Source organism: Thamnophis elegans, chromosome 3 (genome assembly GCF_009769535.1).
Source record: "Thamnophis elegans isolate rThaEle1 chromosome 3, rThaEle1.pri, whole genome shotgun sequence".
In the NCBI taxonomy this organism is placed as follows: domain Eukaryota; kingdom Metazoa; phylum Chordata; class Lepidosauria; order Squamata; family Colubridae; genus Thamnophis; species Thamnophis elegans.
In genome coordinates this window covers 127124202-127144795 of record NC_045543.1, presented here as the reverse complement: position 1 = coordinate 127144795, position 20594 = coordinate 127124202, and the positions used below count along the sequence as shown (strand labels likewise).

The window sequence follows — 20594 nt, the reverse complement described above, 5'->3', positions numbered from 1 at the left end:
TCCTATGGGGCCATGCATGGGTAACTTTGTAGGTATTCTTTTGAGCCCCAGGTTTGGTTGACTTTTGTGGGTGATGATATAATTAAAAGGGCTTTGGGATTTGGGCTCTGCCTGAAGGAGGTAGATTTGTTATGTAGAATAGACTGGCCCGGGCCTTAATGGCCCATTGACAAAGGTGTGGGGGATGAGTTTCTGCCTCCCTTTTAGGGGAAATATTCTACCCTTTTAATATTTCATTTTTCTAGGAGGGGTGGGTGCTAACTTTCTACAAGTATATATGGTACCGGTAATTAAAACTGGGGGGGAAAGCCTTTGAGACTTCACAAACAAGCTTATTATTTATATGTATCATTTATAGTGGATGGATGAAATATTTTCCCATGAGGTGCCTTATAGCAATTTCTGACAGTCGCATCTGTGCTGACCACTAAAGCACATATTGTTATTCGTTTGCAGATATTGGATGAATGGGAGAAGCAACCTGAGATCCCAGCTACTTACTAGTTTAGTTTAATTTAATTTACTTTATTGTCATCGCACCTTGTACAATAAAATTAAATGCCATCTTCATTCACATAGATTCCTTTCTATTCTTATGGATTTTAACTTTTGCAATTAATTTTAAATCCGTAGTGGCACGATCCAGACTAGCGCCATGTTAAGGGAATGATGATTTAATAGCTGACCAGCTGCTGTAAGGCTGTAACCCGGGATGAAGGAATGAGAATGAGTCAGCAGGGTTATCACTTTAAGAAGCTGTCTATATAAGGGAGGCCATGTGAGGGCGGTTTCTCTCTCCCTGTTTTCTTCCGTGTTATAGTTGAAGATTGATTGATTGCCTGGTTTTGCCTAGTATGTGTATGTATGTGTATATGTATATGTTTGTATATATATATATGGGGGGGGGGGGATAGATAGTTAGGTAGGTAGCAGTGGTGGGTTGCAGATGGTACGCCCCGGTATGGGCGTACTGGAGCCTGCCCAGAGCACCGGATACCCTTCCAGTATGATACTCTGGATGGCCCACCCACCCACCTGAGATCCTTACCAGTCTTTTAAGTCTTTGGCTCTTTTGCACACGTGCACAGCGGGTATAGTGCCTGTGCAACGCTCCGCTGAGCAGCTGGAGTGTCACAGAGGTGCTAAGATGCATCTGCGCACTGCGTGCGTACATGTGGACGCCGCCAGGCCAGTTCCAACCGTATTGATTGGAACGGGATCCAGAACCCACCAGTAAGTAGGTAGATAGATAGATAGATGGATGGATGGATGATGGATGGATGGATGGATGGATGCCTTGTAGATAAACCACTGTTTGAAAGACAAAACCTCTGGGTACTGTATTTTGCTCCTGGGTTCTCAAAATAATAGTCACACTGTGCATACTCTGACACACCACCATAAGCACCACAGAAAGCAGACAATTAATCTTTCTTTCCCCTTTTATAAACACTGATATACTCTGCATAAGAGGCTGCCTGCAAATAACCAGTTTTACATACCATCAATGCTACGGAAGTCCAGTAGATAAGTCCTGCTATCCACCTGGTACAGCTGCAGGCTCATTTTGGAATATGTGCCTGTTACTGCATTCTTTCTCCGAACGCGCAAGTAGTATGGATTTACAACCTAGGAAAACAAAGTAGAAACTTAACAGAAAACATCAAAAGAATTATTACATTGATTGTCATTATCTCTATTTGAAAAGCATCACTTGCAGGAAGACAATTTAAGCAAACTCACCTTCCATTCATAATCCAACTGCTTGATTGCCCGACAGACTTCCGCCATTATATCATTTGGCCGACTCTGACTCCGGATTCCTAAATGCCATTTAGCTCTTCTGACCCCCTGATGTTTGGACTTTTGTGGATTTAGCTCATCGAGTGTATGGCGTGACCTTGGTACTTCAGCAACTAAAAACGGCACTCTTTCAGGGTGAGGTCGGGAAAAATGGTCATCAAGAAAGGAATCTGGTGGGCTTGTAGCTAAGTAGAAGTCTTTTGCTTCATTCATTATTCTTCTATTATCTATAATGAGGTGATAGGCAACCGCTAGCGGATCCTGATGATTGCGATTATATAAGCAGCTTAGCACTTCCTCCTCTGTACATTCAAACTTATCACAGACTTCTCTTAAGGCTTCATCATCAATCATAGTTGAACTGTAAGAAGGATCTTCAGGAAAGAGGTACTTGGGGAGGTCTTGTTTAAACCACTCATGTTCCCTAGATGAAAGCAAGAACCATATTAAAAGCTAGCCGGTTCAACCATTTCCCCATGTTTTACTGACAGAACATGCAAAGTACACAGAAAAAAATATGCTAAAATAAGGGGTGGGAGACATTTCCTCTTTCAATTCACATATGGATTTTGCTGAACTTGAAATTAAAGTCGTTAGATGCTGTGACTGTAGTAATTATCACCAGACTAAAATGTAAGTCTTTTAAGCAATATTCTTCTCTTCCCTTTTATAACTCTGAAGATCTTAGCTTCAGATTTCTCATTGATACAAAATAAGTCACCTTTATGCACGCTGGAGCTGATAGGGCAATGCCTTGCATGTCCTCGCGCGCCCCAAAAGTGGCACGCATGCCATAGGTTCACCATCACGGTTCTAGAGACTATAAGTGTGACACCATGCAGTTTGAGCAATGATTATTCCTGAATTTGGGGTATTCCATAACTCTCTCTCTCTGTGTGTGTCTCTCTCTCATTCATTCATTCATTCATTCATTCATTCATTCATTCATTCATTCATTCATTAAGCCGCCCATATTCCCTATATGTTGACTCTGGGTGTCTAGTTCAGATTTTAGTTTAATTTTATATATCATAATTTAAATAAAGACCAATTTGGTTCAATTCATATGCAAAGACATCATGCCCTTAATTAAAATAAAGACATAGAGGTTTTCTATTCATACACAGGACTAATCGTCAAGTAAGCTAAAACAAACATGGCATCAGAGTGTATTGGACTCAAGTATTGGCCCAACTCCCTTTTGATTCAACTCAGCCTAATCACAAAATGGCTTCATATGATACAACAACCAAACCAACGCCAAGCCAACAATTGAATAAAACTTTTTAGAAGATCACTGCCTCCCTGACGGAACCAGATGCTGTAAGGTACCTTATATCTTTCACCGTTGCTCTCTTCATAGGATCCACCTGTAGCATGTGTTTCAAGAGACTAATTACTGCTGAATTTAAGTACTGAGGCGTATAAAAGATACCATCACATATCTTCTTAAAAAGTGTTGGCACATGATCATCATCAAAGGGAAGAGTTCCACATAATAAAGCATAGAGAATAACACCACTGCTCCAGATATCAACTTCTGGCCCTGCGTATAACCTGTAAAATGGAGATCATAGTATTTTTGCCAAGTAAAAAAATACAACATAAGCAACTGTTACCCTGGATTATTAGCCTCTTAGCAATGCTTATGAAAGGCTACATAAAGCACTAATATTCATGCAGTTAACTCCTGATTTGTTATATAAAATAGAACAAAACTGGTAAAGTGAGCTAAGTCAGAAAGATGAAGGCCTTGATCTGGTTTGGACAAATATAATGCGCTGATAGAAGTCTAACACTGTCTCCTGAGGTGGCATGATACAGCCTCTCCCCTTCTCTGAGCAACCTTCTTTCTGTATAATTATGCTTAATCTAGGATTAGTCAGCATGTCTAAAGCAACAGAACCAAGCCCTCAAGTTTCAGAGAGTAGTTAAATGCAAGCTTTGATTACTTTAGCCCTCATTAGCATTATGTAGTGACTGATTTAAGGTAAGAGGAATAGGAAATTTGAGGTAAAGATAAGACGGAATCATCTCCCTCACAGGGAGATGATCAGAGGTGGAACTGGTAGTGAAAATCGCGGCTCTATGCCATTCAAATTAGGCACGTTTTCAAGCCGTGTGCATGTGTGCAAGCTGCACGCGTGATCAAAGCACATGCATGGAAGGCTGAGCGCATGCATGGATGCATACGCGATCACATTTGCGAACCGGTAGGGAAAGTAAGTGAATTAACACCCCTGGAGATGATGCCATACAAAACTCCTTGCCCACTCCTGACTTTATTAGCTGTAGTTAAAGCATAGATCATAGTACACTAAGGAACTGTTGTAAGGTTAAAAACAAAATATGCTCAGGAGCTTCTTGACTGAAGAGTGTAGTTCAAATGCAATTTATATTCAGCAATATAGCATACAATTACAGAACTGCATTGTGTATAGAGTAATCTGGGGCCCCTGGAAGCATTTTCAAGGCATCAAGAGTCTTTTATAAAATTGCACCTAAAAATTGAAATGTCAGAAAGAAAACCTTATAATCTAGAAAATATGTTTCTGACAAGATACATGCTATAATTATAGCATATAAATATGCTATAATTATTCTGAGCCAAAAGGGAAACCTGGCTTGGGACCCTGTCAGACCACAGGTATTTTTACTACTTCAATCAAAAGACAGAAGTTTTTTCGTCTTCTTCTATGGTCAGGTATGTATGTAGAAACATTTAAAATTAATATTGGCAAAAAACATATTAAACAAGTTAGAAATTTGTTTGCATATCAATAGTCCAACACAGAAGTGCCCTCTTCTGCCTCTGATTTTCCATGACAGAAAGACAATATATACGATTATATTAATCATATTAAAACATATTTACTGTATTCCAACTTTAAATATAAAATTTAAGTACACTTAAATGAAAAGAGAGTCTAAAGCAGATTCTGGCCCACCATTCAAAAGTTTCCCTCAGCCCATAAAATCCTGGGCCATCGGTGACTCAACACAATGTGTACATATCACAGCAACCTTTGACTTCTAGGATTTTTCCCCACATCTCCTCCTCACTGCTTAAATGATGAATTTGGAATGAGTTTGCATTTTTTTTAATAGTTTGCCATATTGTCCAGAGTAAAACTCATACTTAAGAATTATAGTTAATAAATGTCTAAACAACTCAAATTCAAATACTATAATCTGGCTTGTTTCAAACACAATGTCAAGCTAAAATTAAAACTCCAGAAGTCCTTCTGGTATGCAGGAGGAAGACAATAAAAATGAGGTACATATGAATTTGTTGCATGGTATATTAAGTCATGGTTTGATGTGACATGTGATCACCATCATTGTCTTGTGCACAGACACAGTTAAGATAAAATCAAAAGAAGCCATCAAAGCCAGGAATTTCAAATTTCCAAACCTGGAAGTATCTCAATCTACCTTGCAGCTTTAACACTGAAGAGCAGGGCTTTGATTTTGAGAATACATATATACATTTATCCAAGAAGAGAAACTACCTTCCTGAAATTACTTCTGGAGCAGCGTAGTTAGGAGAACCACAGCTCGTTCTTAAAAATTCTCCATCTGACATCATATTTGAGAGACCTGAAAATGCACAAGAGTTCAAATGAAGACCCACAAAAAAGATGAACAGATATTTAACCTTCTCTTAGGGAGGATACATCATATCCTATTCAACGGCAGGACCACAAGGAGGAATAAAATCAGAATCATATGTGTAATATTTTTTTTTTAAAAAATGGTTCTCTAAATAGAAATGAATACTGCAAAACCTCTATAAAAATGTGACAAGAAAAAGAGTTATGAAAGAGACAAAGGATCAACTTTTATTCTAAGTAGCAAGTACAAAAATGCCAGGTGAGAAAAAAATGCAGAAAGAAAATTGCATTCCTTTAAAAAAAAAAAGTGCTTCTATACACTGCCTAGAATGGGCAGTTCAAAGATACAAAAGATGATAGATAGATGGATGGATGGATGGATGGATGGATGGATGGATGGATGGATGGATGGATGGATACCATATTTTTCAGAGTATAAGATGCAATGGAGTATAAGATGCACCAAAGAGGCAAATTTTTTTAAAAAAGTTTTTGCACTCTGCAAACCTCCCAAAAATGGCCTGGTTTTCGCAAAAACAGGCCCGTGTTTTTTCCAAAAAAGGGCATAACTAAGCCTTAGGAGGCTTGTAGAGTACTCCTGGGGGGTGGGGGCAAAAAGAATAAAAACCGGCCCATTTTTTTGCGAAAACAGGCCCTTTTTTGTCAAAAAAAGGGAATTGGGAAGTTTATAGAATGATCCTGGGGGCTGGGGGAGGGGAGACAAAATTTCTGCCCTCCCCAGCCCCCTGGAGCTCTCTGAAAGCCTCCTACAAGCTATGCATGGCCATTTTGGTGAAGGGCGGGATTTCAGGAGGCAAAAAAATATATGCTATATTCAGTGTATAAGACGCACCCAGATTTTCAGCCTCTTTTTTGAGGGAAAAAGTTGTGTCTTATACTCCAAAAAATAAGATAGATAGAGATAGATAGATATTTCAAGAGCAATTTGTCGAAGTAGTACAAATAAAGTGAGCATCTATTCAAAGTAAAAATAGCAGTTAGCAATAGCAGTTAGACTTATATACCGCTTCATAGGGTTTTCAGCCCTCTCTAAGCGGTTTACAGAGTCAGCATATCGCCCCCAACAACAATCTGGGTCCTCATTTTACCCTCCTCGGAAGGATGGAAGGCTGAGTCAACCTTGAGCCGGTGAGATTAGAACCGCTGAACTGCAGGTAACAGTCACCTGAAGTGGCCTGCAGTGCTGCATTTAACCACTGCGCCACCTCGGCTCTTAAACAACCTGAATTTAAAAGCAAGATTAACAGCTACATTAAACCACACAGTTCCTAAATTGGCAAAGAAGGGTTTAATACTAGAAATAAAAGACCTTTCTGTGGAGTTATAGACTTCAACACAGGTATTTGAATCTTAACACTTGACAAACAAAATATAAAGATGGGCTTTAAACAAAACCTACCAAAATCAGCAATCTTGGCGTTCATATGTGCATCAAGTAGTACATTTTCAGGCTTCAAATCTCTATGGACCACCATGTGCCTGTGACAATAATCCACACCAGAAAGAATTTGCTGGAACAGACGTCTACTCTCCTTTTCATCAAGCTATTTACGGAAGTGGGAGGAAGAGATGAGAGCAAAAAAAAGAGTACTTTTTTTTAAAGAAACACACACACATTACAAGCAGTCTCAGCATTAGTGGCAAAAGAGAGCAGCATCACCAGAATGTCCAATGGGGACTTTTAAAAGAAAGTGTACGTGGAAGAAAAGGACAAGAAAAAAAAAAGAATAAGTAAAATTAGGCAAAAGAAGGAATGCAGTTTCTGAGTTTAGCAGTTTTCACAAGGTGAGTAAAAACAGTTAAGATGACAATCACAGCCATTGCACTACCCACCCACCCAATCCCCTTTTAAACCCTGCTAATATGACACATGTAAAATATGGGCAGGGCTTCTACCACATAGTTGTGATCAATTTTGATTATTTTTTTTCCTTTTGCTCTCTGCTCTCTCTGATGCTCCCTCAACAAAGTATGCAGGACTGGGAGGGTGGTGGGATTAATAAATCACAATCAAGAAAACATGGTGACACTCACTTTGTTGAGAAAAGGGATTTTTAAACTGGTTTAAAAATCAACATTAAAAACTTAATTGAGTAAGAGTCTGAGGAAACTATTAATGTTACGGTAATATGGATCCATATTATTTTCTTATTAAAAATTAATGCAATGTTACAATAATAGAAACATTAATCATTCTTTTAATAGCAGGGAAGACATTTAGTCGTTCTTTTTCTGGAATCACATGAAAATCTTCCCCATCTACACCAACAAATCCCATAGTGTTTTTTTTCTAACCATAGCTAATAATCCCCTAATAACCGTGTTACTAACTTAACAACTGCAGTGGTTCACTTAACAACTGCGGCAAAATGTCATAAAATAGGGCAAAAATTTGCTTAAATGTCCAGTTAGCAACATAAATTTGGGATTCAATTGCAATTGTAAATCGAGGGCTACAGGTATTTTATTGGAAATCTGGGAGATCTTTCTAAAATTTTGAGAGTGCAAGATGGACTGTAATCTAAAATTAATGTTTCAAGATTCAGTTTCTTACTAGGTTATAACTTTCCACTCATTTCTACATTATTCTTAATTTGAAGAAAAGTAAAAAGCTGCAGCCTAACTTAAATGACTAGGAATACAACATACACTTTTATACCCGCTTCTAAAGGAATTTAAGGAAATTGAACAATGAATGCCAATAAATATGTTTACGTAGGTTACTGCTGAGATGTAAATGGTTAATGATCAGAACTACGGATTGGAACACTTTCCAGAGACATTAAGATCTAGACCTGGAAGATCCATTGGTGTGTGTGTGTGTGTGTGTGTGTGTCCGTGTGTCCGTCCATCTGCCTGTGTCTTTAAGTTATGTTGGCAATTGGGACAGAAAGTTCCATGCTAAGTGATGCATAATGAGTAGTCCAATCATACACATCAGAGGGGTCAAACTCGATTTCATTGAGGGCTGTGTGGTTGACCTTGGGGGGCCAGACGGGCATGGCTGACTGGGAGGGTTGGCTGACTGGGTGGGTGTGGCCGATTGGGTGGGTGTGGTCAGGCTGAGACCACTCAATGGGCATGACCGATTGGGTGGGTGTGACCAGATCGATGCCACTCCCCAAACTACTGGCATGTTTCCTTTTTGCACTGGGTAGACCGGGCTGAGCCATGCTGGCCCAATGTTTCCTTTTTGCATTGGGTAGACTGGGCCAAAGCAACGCAGGACGGCCCTGCAGGCCAGATCCGACCACATCGCGGGGTGCCTTGTGTTTGACACCCCTGACATACATCATTATGTTTTATTTATTTTCATTTTATTTATTATTTATTTTATTTATTAAATTTGTTTGCTGCCCAACTTGCTGCTAGTGACCATAGCATTTAGCAATGGCAATCCTAGCAGTCCCCGTTACTGCCGTTAAGTGAGGACCCTGCGAGTCGTTAAGCAAAGATGTCACTCTAACAGCTATGTGGGAAGAGGCACTGATACTGCTCCTCAGAAAAGGGGGCTAGCAGGGAAGAGCTATGGGTGGGTGCTACACAGTGGTTGGTTGCAGGCAGTACACCCCAGTACTGTATACCGGAGCCTGCCCGGGGTACCAGATACCATTCTTGTATCTGGTACCCCGGAGGACCTGCCCGAGCTCCTTACCATGTTTTAAAGCTTTTGGCAATTCCGTGCACACGCATGGCACGTACAGCACCTGCGCGATGCTCCACTAAGCAGCTGGAGCATCGCAAAGGCTTGCGGAAGTGTCATTTGGAGCTTCCATGTGGGTGACGCCGGGCCTGTTCCAACCGTACCAGTTGGAATGGGATCCGGAAGCCACCACTGGTGGTACAGAATATGCACTGGCAGGCATATGCTGTTGGCAGAGCACTACAGGGTGCGGTCAGGCACAACGTAGCATGGGTGAGCAGGTGCCATGGGCAAGCCCTATGGAGTGCAGACAGGTGCTGCAGAATGCAGGTGGTACGGTGGGCAGGCACTATGGAGAACAAGGATCAACATGTTAACCCAATGGCTTCTCTGGAGAAAAAGCAATAGAAGCCAGAACAACCGGTTACCTCCTGCTGGCTTCCCACTGGCTTTCTCATGGGAAGCTGGTCAAAATCGCATGACCACAGGCTACTGCAATCATAATAATTACAAACTAATTGCCAAGTACCCAAATGGTAATCAAATGACTATAAGGATGCGGTAATGGCCACAATATCAAGGAGCAGGCGTAAGTCTCTCTGCTTGTTCAGTGCTACTGTAACTCTGAATAGTCACTAAATGAGTGACTTTATCTCAAGGATTACCTGTATATACATGTGTGCATGTGTGCTTTCCTTTAAATTAGCGGTGGCACCTTTTGATACAAATTTGGAGAAAGTAAAATCAAATACGCAAAGCTGGTGGGGCTGTGCCATGCATGCCAGGAGGAGCTGGTTTCAGAGGGATAATTTTAAGAAATGACTGTCTCTAGAAACATTTTAAAGTTTCAGTTCAGCTTTTGTGGGTGTCCAGATTCAAAATAATAGAAAGTAGTACTTGTTAATTTATGGCAAGTTTAGAAGAGTGTGGTAGTTTATTGCCTAAATGTTTTGCAAGCAAGGAAGGATTTACTTGTTTGCTCCTACAAACTATGCAATTGGGATTTTGTTCATATTATATATAGAGAAAAGACCAACACCCACATAAACAGGTGATGTATCATGAGCACAATTTTTTACAAAGACTCTGGGGGCTTAATTGTACTAACCCCGTGTAAGAGAACAATGAAAGGCTTCAAAATGAAAAGCTGACACTTTTGGAGAAATTGGATTTCCTTACCTTTCCATTTTTACAGATATAATCAAACAGTTCTCCTCCTGAAACGTATTCCATCACCATAAAAATGTCAGACGGTGTACTGATAACCTGATATCTGAGAGACACATTTAATTAATTTGCTAATATACAATATATTCAGTATATGAAATTAAACAGGTCTTGAAAAACTACACATAGCTGAGTAGCCCAATCACATACACACTCAGCTAGAAGCAAGACTTGAGTTAAAACAGGATTATTCCCTTTGTATCAGCACTATCAAAAGCATTGTGCGAAAGAAAAAGTAGGTTTTTTAAAAAAAATCCTTCATGCTCCCATGAATTAACTGTCACATCACATATGGTAACATTTTTACAGCAATTGCCATAGCAGCCTAACCATTACCAGGACTTAAAGCAATTCAGTAAAAACATCTTAGAAAAGGATTTCCATTAGACTCAAAGAGTCCTCTCCCTATTATTAAATTTTAACATAAAGCTGATAACAAGAAGACAATTCATTGATGCTGCTTGACATGAAATTTGATCAGTTGAGCATATTTAAAAACCCAATTTCACAAGAAAGGGAGAATCTATACAAGCCTATTTAAGATCACTGTATAACTGTACTTATTAGGATAACCAGCAAACTGTAACATGCGGAAGACCATGAGTTCAACAACCGCCTTAGCCATGAAAGCCAGCTGGGTGGCTTTGGGTGAGTCACTCTCTTTCAGCGCAACCCACTTCACAGGGTTGTTGTTGGGAAGCAAATTGGAGAATGGTGTGTTGTTGTTGACAGTCAACACTGTCAAACTATTTACTAAGTCTCCATTACTATTAATCTTCTCATCGTTCCTATCACCTATCTCCTCCCAATTATGACTGTAACTTTGTTGCTTGTATCCTTACTATTTGTATTGATTGTTTCCTAGTATGATTTAATTGCTTATTTGTACCCTATGACTATCATTAAATGTTGTACCTTATGATTTTTTATGAATGTATCTTTTTTTTTATGTACACTGAGAGCATATGCACCAAAGACAAATTCCTTGTATGTCCAATCACACTTGGCCAATAAAGAATTGAATTCTATTCTATTCTATTCTATTCTATTCTATTCTATATCTCATTGAGTCATTTGTAAAAATAATACAACTGGGATACAAATAAATAAAAAATACAAACATATAGGTGACCCATCTCTTCTTCCTTACTTTCTCCACTGATAGTAGATATACGTCTGCTGTCCACTACTATCTACCCTTCAATTGTTCAACTGCTATTCTAAGGGCCGAATCCCATAATAGGTGAGAAAAACAAGATAACTAGGAGAAGCTTCTGCAATAACTCAACCGCTGCATTGCTAAAGACCTTTGTTCTCTAACCACAAAGGATAACCTTTCCTTTACTCAGATAACAATCACTGCATTTTCTCATCAGGCAAAACACTGGCTTGAGGCTCCTGAGGCAAATAGTACATATCATTAAGCCTCTACTGAAAGCAAGGGACAGAGTTTGTAATCTCACATTTTGGCAAAAGGAACCCTATCTTTTATTAGGTTAAAATATTTTATGCCTTCCTTTCCTTGTTGTCACCAAACACATCACTTCTCGGGGAACTGAGGAGTCACTATTCATTTTCATTACTGGGCTGGCTACCAATAATCCTTTAGTTGACACTGAAGTCATCAGTTTCCCAACTCTATCCAAATTATAAATGGTGGTCTACCATTATTGATTTATACCACAGTAAGCAAACAGGACTGTACCTGAAAAACAGGCTACATTTGTTTTATTGATTGAAGGAGAAACACCCCAAATAAGAGAACTTCTATTCTGAAAGCAACTTACAGTTTAATTATATGTGGATGCCGAAAAAGTTTCAGGTTCTGAATCTCTCTACGGATTTTCCCCACAACATCAAGACTACGGATTTTCTGTCTATTCAAAATCTTCACTGCAACTTTGTGCCCCGTCAGTTCATGTTTGCCAACTGCAAGAAAGATAAAACAAATATTAACAAATGCACGCTGCATAAAGTCACTGTTTGCTGAGCCAGGGGTCAGTGAATAAGGGGGAAAAAATTGGCTGGATTCATACAATACACAAAGGCAGGAACTATTATTTATAGACCTCGTGGTTACACTGGGACAATAAGCTCAAAGAATCTACATTACGATTTTGCAACAAAGTTTTATGACACAGCTCAAAGTCTTTCCCACATACTATTTTGTCAAGAAAACAACATGGGCACACTCATATAGTCATCAGAAGTCAAGAGAGAATTCATCTTTACCCAGAGAATGCCATTTGGCAGAGTGAGCAGATGTAGGATTCTGAGAGAATATTGTGAGCAAGATATATCATTTTAGGGGTAGAATATTTCACATCCACAAATCAAATCCTGTTCTGGAAATCTGAAGGACCATTCTTTTAATGACCAGATCAGCATGGTCTGGTGGGGGGAAAAAATGAAAAGTTCTGTCCCCAGAACTGTGCTTGTTGCACATCTGAACTTGTAAGCGGTCTTTAAAAATGGCTGCTAGGAGAGAGACACTAGTGCTTGCTAGGCTGAATGTATAAATGAATTAGAAAAGATGACCTTGATAGAGATGCACCATGTCCGTTACCAAGCGACAAGTGAAAAGATACTGTATGGCTTAAGTGCAAAACAAGAAAATATGTGCAAGTGAAGTGGGCAGACACCTCCCTAATTCACATTTCATTGGGAAGGGGGGGAGACACAAGGAAAAGAATGGAACAGAGTTAAGACTTGCAAGAATGGTGTCCAATCAATCCCACCAAAGGACTCAAATTACTTTTGTTAACGTTGACTATAGTAACAGAAGCTTGCAAGCCTGTTTTTTTTTTAATTCCTTGCCTCCTAGTTCCCCAATCCTCAAACTTGGTTTTTGTCTCAAGGTAGTGATGCGTTGTAAGAGACTCGTCATCTGCCCCTTGTCAGGAACAGATAACTCCTGATAGCCTTAAGAGTTCTCTGTGGAAATTCTGGGCCAGTTTGTTTAAGGAAGATGTGTGTTTTGCAGCTCTTGAAGAAAATAAAACTATGGAGACACTTTTAAGTCAAGCTTCAGGCTGGGTTACAGCATTGAGACAGCATTGCTTGTGCCTGTAAATAACCTATGGTGGATTTGGAATGGGTTTGGTGTACTAGCCCTTCTTAATCATACTACTCATCTGAACTGAAAAGTAGATTTTCATGGTTCATGATCAGGTACTTGAGGCCACATAATTAATCGAGTCCTCCTGCAGCACTCTCCCGGCCAAAAATATGCCATGCAGGGGCCCCGGGCAGCTCCACACGGCCCATTTTCAGCCTCTACGCCCCCCTGCAGCATTCTCCCAGCCAAAAACAAGCTACATGGAGGCCCCAGGTGCCTCCCCCCGGCCCATTTTCCACCCCACGTCCCGCTGCAGCACTTTCATAGCCAAAAATGGGCCACGGCAGGGAGGGGGCACACCTCCGCGCAGCCTATTTGAGCAGACAGAGGCACCATGGGCCAGTCTTTTGATATTTACCAAATCTAAGCATCCTATGGGCTGGATGCGGCCCACGAGCCTTGAGTTTGACACCCCTGCTCTGTAGGGCTGATTCTGGGGTGGGGTGGGATTTTCCCATGATCTTTGTTTTGCAGGAGCCTCAGGTTCCCACAGGTCTCCAAATAGCAATTTAACGTTTATATGAAACTGCTGGGTGAGGTAATTTATTAGAAAGGACTAAGTACCTTCACTATGCTGATAATACTGAAATATGTTTCTCTGTTGTGAACTATCCAAGTTATGGGCCAAAGATTGTGTATTGTGGTTGTCTGAGTGTCTGTGAGTGTCTGAATGGGAATAACAGATCAACCCGAATAAGACTGACTGTGATTTAGGGTTCCCCAGATCTAGAACTTTTTCACTAAACATGGTTGAGGTAACATTCACCCAGACAGAGTTGGTGCATAATTTGGAAATCTTTCTAGACTCACAGCTCCTACTTGAGAAATAGACAGGCAGAAAGGCTTTTGTACAAATCCATCTTATGCGCTTAATCCTGGACTACCAGGCTCTATTGTGATAAGTCATGCCTTGGTCATTTCTCCATCGGATTCCTATGTCCCACTCTGCACAGGACAGCCCTTAAAAAGCACTGAAAGCTGTTAGATGCTCAAGAATTCATAGATTGTACACCTTGGTACTTCCGTGTAATTCCACTCGTACATAGCCAGAAACAAGGTTTCTGGGTTCAATTCAAAATGCTGTTTTGTCATCTTTAAAGCTAGTGGCACGGTTCACCGCCAAATGCGTGAGACATATGCGCGCCGACAAAACCGCGACAGACAAATGAGCGCCGTCAAAATCGCTAATTGATTTTTGACAATAGCGTACCAACAAATGCGCGCCAACAAAATCGCGTCATCAACAACCCTAATCCTAACCCTTTATTGTGCTTGTCATCGCGCTTTTGTTGGCACGATTTTGACATTGCGAATTTGTGGGCATGATTTTGACGTTGGGTTTTAATCGGTGCTATTTTGTCGGCGCGCATATGTCTATCGCGCATTTGTCGGGTCATATGTTGGCACACACCCTGGTTAGTTATGGGACTGCATGTTGGTATGCTCCAAGTCCCTTCTGTGACACAGTATTATCAGTAGGATCCAGGAAGTACCGTGTTCCCCCAAAAAATAAGACAGGGTCTTATTTTCTTTTGGCCCCTGAAATAAGTGCTTAGCCTTATTTTCAGGGAGGTCTTATTATTTTTGAGGTGCAGGAGGCCCCTTAACCTTGGCCTGCGGCTGCAGATCAACTGATCCAGAGAGGGCTGGAAAGTCTGTCTTTGTTTCTAGCATACTCTTGCCAGCCCTAGCGTTGCTGGGCCTGCCACTCTTTTTACGGCTGCCACTAAGGGAAGGAGCCTGGTAGCTAGCTTTGCAGGAACAGCCTCTGAGAGGCCATTCCATGTGGATGGCAGATGCATGTGGGGGCGGGGGGGCATGTTTTCCCCTTCCCGCTCGGAAATGGCAGGGACTGGCTGCATATGTGTTTAAATATTTTAGGGGAGGGCTTATTTTAGTGCATGCTCTCAAAAGCCCGATTGAGCTTATTATCCAGGGAGGTCTTATTTTCAGGGAAACAGGGTATGTCTTTTCTGTTGCTGCACCTTCCCTATGCAACGCTACCCACTTGGCACTCTTGAAATTCTGATGATCCCAATTCTGTTTTGTGTTGTGAGACTGTTTTGCAAGTAATGAAATTATTTTAAGGAAAAACAAGTATCTTCTGGCAATGTTAGTCCACTGAATACTTTACTAGGAGAGAGAGAGCAGCATTGGATTCATTAATTGACAGTTCTGTCTTCAAAATCCAAAGTAATCAGATTATCATCATTTGCTCCATTGTGTTAGGAAGCAGAACAGGAATAAAAATGTAACAGATAAACCTTCCTTTAATCATTATTCACCTCAGTGTCCAACCAGCCATCTTAGGATTTCTGAGTTATTTTTTATCTCACTTATCTGATTAGCTTATGGACTCTTTATTTTCTTTTATGGGAAAGATGAGTTCATCTTTTTTCTATTTCTCCCCATCCTTTACTCTTGATTGTCTATTCCACTGGTGTCAAACTCAATCACATCACATGACGTATCGAGAAAAAAGGGACTTATGAACATTTTTTCACATGGCCATGACCAAAATTTGGATGTATGGCAATTGGCATGTCTTTTTGATGGTTGGAGCAGGGGTGAAATTCTACCGGTTCAGACCAGTTTGCCTGAACCAGTAGTAAAAAAAAAGCTACCAGTTCAGGCGAATTGGTATTTCCAACAATCAGCTGTGACATGTGATTTATATTAGCTAGAAAGCAGGATTTCCTGCACGCACTCACATTTGTGAACCAGTAACAAAGGTAAGTAGATTTCACCCCTGTCCTGGAGTCATCTGATCATCTTCTGACAAGCAAAGTCAATGAGGAAGCCAAATTCACTTTACAACCATGTAACTAACTTAACAACTGCAGTGATTCAGCTAACAATTGTGCCAAGAAATGTTTGTACAATGTTTATACTCACTTAACAATTGTCTCGCTTAGCAGCAGAAATTTTGGTCTCAATTGTGATCATAAGTCGAAGACTATTTGTGTATATTTACATAATCTATGCATGGAATAAATATTCCATATTTGATTCATGTACGCTTTTGAACAATGTACTATCAATGAATCTATCTACCAGTGGGAAGCTGAAACAAGCAATATAGACGTTAAGAATCTCACATGCCCACATGACTTGCAATATCCAGATCACATGCAAATATTCGGAATTATAATTTTTATGAACAGTGTGACATAACATGGAAAGATGAATCAAAATTTCACTGAATATGTCTTTGAACCGCTCAATTCTCCAGAACTCTAAGCTGCAGTTCCTTGACTTTAAAAAAAAAAATCCAGTCTCCTACAAGTACAATAATGCACAAATAGATGTCACTGCCCTTGAGCAGTATGTCTCAGGAACTCCTAAAGAATAAATATAGGGTTGTCTATGAAAATGGGAGATCTGCCAAAATAATGGAAAACTTGCTGAAACAAAGAAAATAGCAAGCCTGCAAGTTTAGTCTAAGGCTATATATTTCTACCTGGAGAAAGATATACCTGTTAGGACAAGAATATCTCAAAGAGAAATGAAGCCTCCTTGCTGTAATCTTTCAAAAAAAAAAAAAAAAAAAAAAAGCTCAATTTTAGTGTCTTACCTTATTCTTATTATTGTCCAGACCAAGTCATATGTACTTAGTTTTTATATCAGAGATGTGAATGACATTCGATAGAGGTTACACCTAAAGACCATTTTAAGTTTTCCTTTTTTCCACAAGTTTTTTTTATTTTTTATAAATATATCAAATCAATATGTGAACAGTGTGACATCTGCGTGTCATACATTCTAATACAAATAAAATTGACAGTGTTAATCATAATTATTACATTCAATCAACTTATATATTTCTAGTAAATAATGCACATTAGTCTTAGATTGCAATCTATCATTGTTCAGTTATTCCACATTTTCTCTTATTATTGCTTTCATTTTATTATATAAAAATGTGTACACTGATATTCCCCCTTCTCTTATTTCTATTATCTATTCTAGCTTTTAATCATATCACCCTTTATTAAAAGACTTTGCCTTTTTTCCTTTCTAACTTCATGTAATCTACCTAAAAAAAAAGAGAAAAAAAGAGAGAGAGAGATAAAGGGAGAAGTTCTCCTTAAAAGGAAGACTCTTTTCCCAAATAATTCCCTGTTAAAAGGGAAAGGTCATCCTAAAATTCCAGAAAAGACAATAAGTTCTTCTACCTTAATTAAAACAAATATATTATTATTTTCAGCCTTCAAGGCTTGCAGGGCATATGATCAGAACACGACCATATCACCAGACAAGATAGAGCTGAAATTTCCATCTGTTTTTCTTTTCCTCTTACAGCAACAGATACAGGTTTAATAGGCCTGTTTTCTTGGTGAGTGGTGCATTTTTTTTATTTTGAGAAAAATAACAGATTGCCCAATTTCCACATTTTTCAACCGAACTTTCAAACAGCATGATCAATGCAAAGACAGAGTTGAGAACGGCGTGTTCTGGAATCAACAGTGCAAATTATTTCCATTTTAAAATCATACCAAAGGACTGTATGTAGCAAGTAAGCATAATGGGGCATGATACACATCAATAATTAATAGATAGGTCTTGGTCACATTAGTGATTAAAGCCGCAGCTTAAATACAAGGACTTTTACAATGGACCTACGGGTAAAGAATTTGAAGTGAATATTTTTCTTTCCTAATAAAGAAAGAAAAAAAAATTACCTTTCTCTACTCAGGTTGCTTTTGGTCATTTGCAATGAAATCCTCCTCTTTTTGCCATTGGCAATTGACTCACAGTTTTTCAAAGACAAAGTCATTAAGCTTTATTGCACCATTTTTCAAAGATTGCAAAAAAACAAAACAAAACCACACACCCCAATCAAGCCTATCAGCAGACTTTAATAACAATTAAAACAAAAACCTTTGGTTGGTGATCTTCCAACTTCCAAAATGAGTGACTCAAAATGCACTAATATTTTCTGCATCTCAGCATCTGAAATCAAGAAGCACAGTTCAAGTACTTCTACAACACTTGTATGGGAAAGTCAGAAGGGAGGCAGAAGTCCTTCTCTTATTAAGACTTTCAGCACAAAACAAGACAAGAAACAAACACTTATTCATTCTAACCTTTGTACACATAATCCTTTGGAAAGTGTAAACCCACAATGGACAAAGGGATGATAGAAATGTATGTGACAATGAATTGGCAGACCCTGAATTGCCTATTTTTGCCAATTTGGGGTGGGGGCAAACAAGAGGTCCTTGCATTTTAAAAACTCTTTATTGCTATAGTAATGAGCCGCGGTGGTGCAGTGGTTAGAGTGCAGTACTGCAGGCTACTTCTGCTGATCACCGGCTGCCAGCAGTTTGGCAGATCGAATCTCACCAGGCTCAAAGTTGACTCAGCCTTCCATCCTTCCAAGGTGGGTAAAATGAGGAGCCAGATTGTTGGGGGCAATAGGTTGACTCTGTAAACCGCTTAGAGAGGGCTGTAAAGCACTGTGAAGTGGTATAGAAGTGCTATTGCTATTATACCTGCCTTAAGATGGCAGAAAACCATGTCTTCAATATTTAACCACCATATTACCATACAAAATTCTGAGAATGTTTTAGGGACTGCAAAAGAGTGACTTTCAGAATCAGCGTAAAGGTTTCCTATATAGGTAGTCCTCAATTAGCAACCATTCATTCATTGACCATTCAAAGTTACCATTGTACAGTAAAAGCAACTTATGACTGGACTTCACATGACTGGTTACATGATCAAAATCCAGATGGCTGGAAACCAGCAGGTTATTTAATGCACACACCAGCATGGATATAATGGTTGCGCATCCCGCATCATTTGATCATCATTTTCAACTTTCAGAGTTAACTTCCAACAAGCAAACTCAATGGGAAAAGCAGGATTTGCTTAATGATTGTATGATTCATACAGAGAAGAGCAAAAAAGATGATTAGGGGACTGGGAGCTAAAACATATAAAGAACGGCTGCTGGAATTGGGTATATCTAATCTGATGAAAAGATGGACTAGAGGAGACATGATAGCAGTTTTCCAATATCTCAGAGGCTGTCACAAAGAAGAGGGTGTCAAACTATTCTCCAAAGCATCTTAAAGCAGGACAAGAAGCAATGGGTGGAAACTAATCAGAGAGAAGCAATCTAGAACTAAGAAGAAATTTGCTAACAGAACAATTAATCAGTGGAACAACTTGCCTCCAGAAGTTGTAAATGCTCCAATACAGGAAGTTTTTAAGAAGAGATTGGACCACCTTTTGTCTGAAATGGTGTAGGGTTTCCTGCCAGAGCAGGGGTTGAACTAGAAGACATCCAAGGTCCTGTCCTACTTTTCTCTTCTATTCATTTAATAGCAGGAGTGATTTGCTTAACACCCATGGCAAAAAAGGTCATAAAATCACTTAACAACTGCAATGCTTAGCAATGGAAATTATAATTATATGTCAAGGACTCCCTATGCTGTTCTTGAAGGATCATCTTGCCCCAATGAGTGAGATTTGAAAACGCTACTTCTCCATAGTTACTGTATCATTCTATTTCACTAATTATGTTCATCAAAATTCACTGTAGTTCATCAAAATTCACTGTAGTAATAATTCTTCCTCTAGAGCCACCTGAGTAGCATATGTACACTTTAAATAATCATAAATAATACAAATACATTCTTAAGTTTAGGTAGCTTCCTTGATCTCAAGTTAGGCCATTAGGAATACAATTATACTTTTAAAAAAGGAGCTATCTTTCTGTTCATCAAAAGTTTCCTCTCTGCTGAGCATCTCTCTTATCACAGCTGACCAATTGTTTATAAGCATGAATAGTCCAATGTTTACAAATGATCAAACATTACAAGTACAAATGAAGTGGCTCTGAACACGCTACATCTCCATTAAAATATGCTAAGCCCAAACAGATTTTAGATTTTGTAGACAGAATGACCACTGCCTGTCTTAGGCACATATTAATTTTAAATAAGCAGGAATGTTATATTATTGCACTGGGTTACCATTATCCTTAACTTGTCACACCCCATAAAACACAACAAGAAAGCTGAGAATATATTTAGCCTGGTACATGTCCTGCATTACAAAGGAACGTTTCAACAAAAGTTTAAAAGCTTTGCAGAAGGGACAATGTTAGACAGCAATGTTAGAGCACAAATATTGTTTTTTACAACAAAGTCTAGATGGA

The 20594-nt window shown here is 39.3% G+C and overlaps 1 protein-coding gene across 3 annotated transcripts in view; it reads right to left on the bottom strand.

The window, feature by feature from the left end:
* Window positions 1-20594, bottom strand: part of PRKAA1 (protein kinase AMP-activated catalytic subunit alpha 1) — a 29853-nt gene that overhangs the window by 2694 nt on the left and 6565 nt on the right. Inside the window, exons 1-8 of one of the 3 annotated variants that reach the window (XM_032212876.1) lie at window positions 18308-18758; window positions 12096-12237; window positions 10261-10354; window positions 6838-6982; window positions 5316-5403; window positions 3136-3360; window positions 1744-2227; window positions 1503-1629 (exon numbers count right to left, since the gene is read on the bottom strand). In XM_032212876.1, the coding sequence (XP_032068767.1) occupies window positions 1503-1629; window positions 1744-2227; window positions 3136-3360; window positions 5316-5403; window positions 6838-6982; window positions 10261-10354; window positions 12096-12237; window positions 18308-18371 (1369 nt within the window). In that variant the 5' untranslated portion in view covers window positions 18372-18758. Of the gene's footprint in view, window positions 1-1502; window positions 1630-1743; window positions 2228-3135; window positions 3361-5238; window positions 5404-6837; window positions 6983-10260; window positions 10355-12095; window positions 12238-18307; window positions 18759-20594 lie in introns of those variants that run through there. The other 2 variants (XM_032212875.1, XM_032212877.1) reach the window with 2 other exon arrangements.